This window comes from Beta vulgaris, chromosome 5 (genome assembly GCF_026745355.1).
Source record: "Beta vulgaris subsp. vulgaris cultivar EL10 chromosome 5, EL10.2, whole genome shotgun sequence".
In the NCBI taxonomy this organism is placed as follows: Eukaryota; Viridiplantae; Streptophyta; class Magnoliopsida; order Caryophyllales; family Amaranthaceae; genus Beta; species Beta vulgaris.
The window spans coordinates 25,454,155-25,457,734 of record NC_079206.1 but is presented as its reverse complement, the minus strand read 5'-3'; the positions used below and the strand labels follow the sequence as shown (position 1 = coordinate 25,457,734).

The 3,580-nt window shown below is 38.8% G+C and overlaps 1 protein-coding gene across 1 annotated transcript; it reads left to right on the top strand.

The window, feature by feature from the left end:
• The first annotated feature begins 666 nt into the window (after window positions 1-666).
• Window positions 667-2,337, top strand: LOC104893355 (uncharacterized). The gene is made up of 4 exons (XM_010679451.1): window positions 667-1,146; window positions 1,237-1,588; window positions 1,664-1,962; window positions 2,041-2,337. Exons 1-4 carry the CDS (start codon window positions 667-669, stop codon window positions 2,335-2,337), a joined length of 1,428 nt encoding a protein of 475 aa, XP_010677753.1.
• The last annotated feature ends 1,243 nt before the right edge of the window (window positions 2,338-3,580 follow it).

Genomic DNA, 3,580 nt, shown 5'->3' with positions numbered 1-3,580 from the left:
CTACTAGTGGGAACAGTAGCAGCCATGGAACTGATCTTAACAGTGCTGCAATTAGTTTGCAGACAAATCAAGGGGGGCATAACTTGGATGATGATGAAATGTACTCACCTACTGGAAATGGGACTGACACTGATGAGAGTTTGGTCTCTGAGGATGGCTTATCTGATGATGATGGTTTGGAAAACATTCATGATGAGTATGACCCATATGAGGGCCATGATTTTGAAGATGATGATGATGTCAATATTGATGGAAAACATGAATCCAACTACTTGAAGAGGTTATACCAGAATGGTGAGGTATATGGTGATGATGAGTTTGGAAAGATAGTGCTTAGGCCTTGGATGTTATTTCTAGGCAAGCATCATTTGAGAAGTGTGGTAAGAGATTATTGCATTCAATGTGGGTCCTCTGTGGTTGTTGACAAGGCTAGTAACACTAGGTATACTGCAGTTGTTCTGCCCAGGGTTGTATGTGGAGACTGCATGCTTCAAGGCTACCAGATGGCACAACTTGGGCCATCAAATCCATCCAAAACTTAAGACACACTTGTTTGGGGTTAGAAGTGAGCAACCCAATGGTAACCTGCAAGTGGGCAAAAGAGAAGCTACTGGATGATATCAGAGCAAACAATGACATTAGTGCTAAGTCTCTGAATGAGTTGTTATGGCAGAGATATGGAATCCAAATGAAACAGAGCACTATTTACAAGAAGAGGGCAGAAGCACTGATAGAAAACATGAGGGGCATGATGTTTCTTACAGTTTGTTGCCTGGATATTGTGAAATTGTGAAAGAAACAAACCCTGAGTCTATTGTAATTTGTGCCTGGACACCCCCAGATCATCCAGAAAGACCATTGTCTTTCTCTTCTATATTCATTGCTCTTAAAGGACCTATGGAGGGGTTACTTGCTGAATGCAGAAGTTTGATTGGTGTGGATGATGCACACCTTAAGGGTAATTATGGGGGCATTCTTTTGTCTGCAATAGCCCTTGATGGCAATAATGAAATATTCCCCTTTGCTTGGGCTATTGTACCTGGTGAGGATGGTGAAAGTTGGGCATTCTTTGTCTGGCATTTAAAAAATGCATTGAAGGACAGTGGTAGAGGTGACAGCTGGTGTATTATATCTGATAGGCAAAAGGTACATATGTTTTGTACTTATTGTCTTTGCTTCTCTTCATTATTCACTAAGTGACTAACATGGTCTTTGCTTTCTTCTTTTCTTCACAAGGGCATTGACATGGCATTGACTGAGCATTGGCCAAAAGTTGGGAGAAGGTATTGCCGTAAACACCTAAGTAAAAATTGGAAGAGGGTTTTTGGAGGTCCTCTACTGTTCAGTTTATTTTGGAAGGCTTGTGGAGCCACATCTAAGTTCACTTTTAAGAAGGCAATGGAAGCTTTAGACAAAGTAAATCCTAACACAAGAATATGGCTTTCGAAGTTAGGAGAGCAAAGTAGGTGGACAAAGTGGCAATTCAACCCTGATATTAAAAGTGATGTTAATAAGACAAACTTCGTGGAAAGCTTTAATGCTACACTTGGCATAGATAGATGCAGGCCTGTGTTGACACTTCTAGAAGGTATATCTACTTCTTTTTTTTTTGTTATTTCAAGTTATTAGGCCTATGTTGACTTGTTCTTTTTCTTACTTGCAGGTATAAGAAGAGTAACAATGGTGAGGCTAGCATCCAGAAGGCAGATTTGTGAGGGCTGGGAAAACACTGACATATGTCCCAATATTGTCAAGAGAGTACAAACCCTATGCCAAGATTCAAGGACTTGCAAAGCTTATTTCTCTGGTCAAGGAGAGTTTGAAGTACATGATGGGAGGTCAGTTCTGCCAGTGAGCTTGATTAACAGAACTTATGCTTGTAATTTGTGGCAAATAGGTGGAATACCATGTAAACATGGTATGAGGGCCATTTTACATGCCAAAGAGGATCCTCACAAGTATGTAAGCAGTTGGTATAGTGTGGAGGTGTACAAGAGAGCCTACTCATCCAATATAAAGTCAAAACTTGACCCTGAATAGTGGCCAGAGCCTGAGACTATGCTACCTGAGATTGCACCCCCAGTGATGAAAAGAGGGGCAGGAAGACCATGCAGAAATAGGAGAAGGAAGGAGGATGAGCAGCAAAAGGGGAAGAGGTCCAAGACCATTAGGTGTGGCAACCGTAAAGAGTTTGGGCATAACTCTCTAGCTTGTAAGGGGGGTGCAACAGCAAAACAGAAGAAGCAACAAGACAAGAGAGCAACTACATCTTCACAACCAATGCAGCCGGTCCAACCAAGAAGAAGTGCAAGACTGACCATGTCACAACCTGTTTAGTTTATACTTGTTTTAGGGGGGGTTAATTCTAAGTAGTCACCATGTTTTAATTTTCACAAAAGGTTGTTAGGAATGTAAACCTTTTTTTTTTTGCACATTATGTGATTTGTGGAAATTGACTTCAAACCATGGCAGAGATATAATGAGATGAATTATTTTGGACAAATTAAACTTCATCTCTTGATTTGCAAAAGTACAACGAAATACATATTACTCCTGCTCACAATACATCACTTCAACCTATTAACTATTTCAACAGCACAAGAATAACCATAACTATATACATAAACCATGTCATTTTAACAACCATCTCCATGAATTTGACAAAGGACCCTAATTTCTCTTTGACATCAGCTATCCCATCTGCCATCTCCCTAACCCCATCACCCACAGCAGCAACTTCGTTCTTCATATCTGCATCTGCAACCCAGCCAAATTTTCCACACGCTTTGCACTTATAGTACAGCTTGTTAGGATTAGCAGTAGATCCAGAAATCTTAATCTCAAAATATGCATTAGATTGGCAAAGACAACGTTTGAAATTAACCCACAAAAAAGTACCCTCGTTAGTAGCACCCAAGTTTGAGAAAGAAGAAGCATTTGAAGACGAAGCCATTGAAGAGAAACAAAATTAAAGGAAGGAAAAAAATGGTGCTTTAGGTTCTATGAGGACCTGTTTATATGGGGAAGGGGATAATACATTTTGGAGGGAAACTAATAAATTTTTTTGGAGGGAAATAAGTTACTAAGCTAATCTAACGCATTATACAACAAAAACTATGAAACTTAACGTTAACATAACATTTTAGGGTTAGTAATGTCACGAGGTAAAAAGGCAAACTAGTTGAGGGTCGCGATATGTAAAGTAATTTATTTTTGGCTACCAAATAGAATTTAGGGCATGTTTGGTTCACTGAACTGGAATGGAATGGTATGGATGTCCATACCAGGGTGGTATGGATCCAGAACCCAATACCAGTTTCAAACTGTTTGGTTCAATTGTGTAATGGATTCAATGTCCATTTCTACTGTTTGGTTCACTTTTGGAATGGATTATGCATCCAGTTTTTATTTTAATATAATTGTACCAGCTATATGTATATATAATATAATTATATACTTATACATAATTTAACATAATTTAAATTGCTAGCTTGCACCTTTGACCACTATACAAATCCACATTAGACTAACCAGACAATAATTTTTAAAAAGTGATTCAATAACATGATTATTATACCAA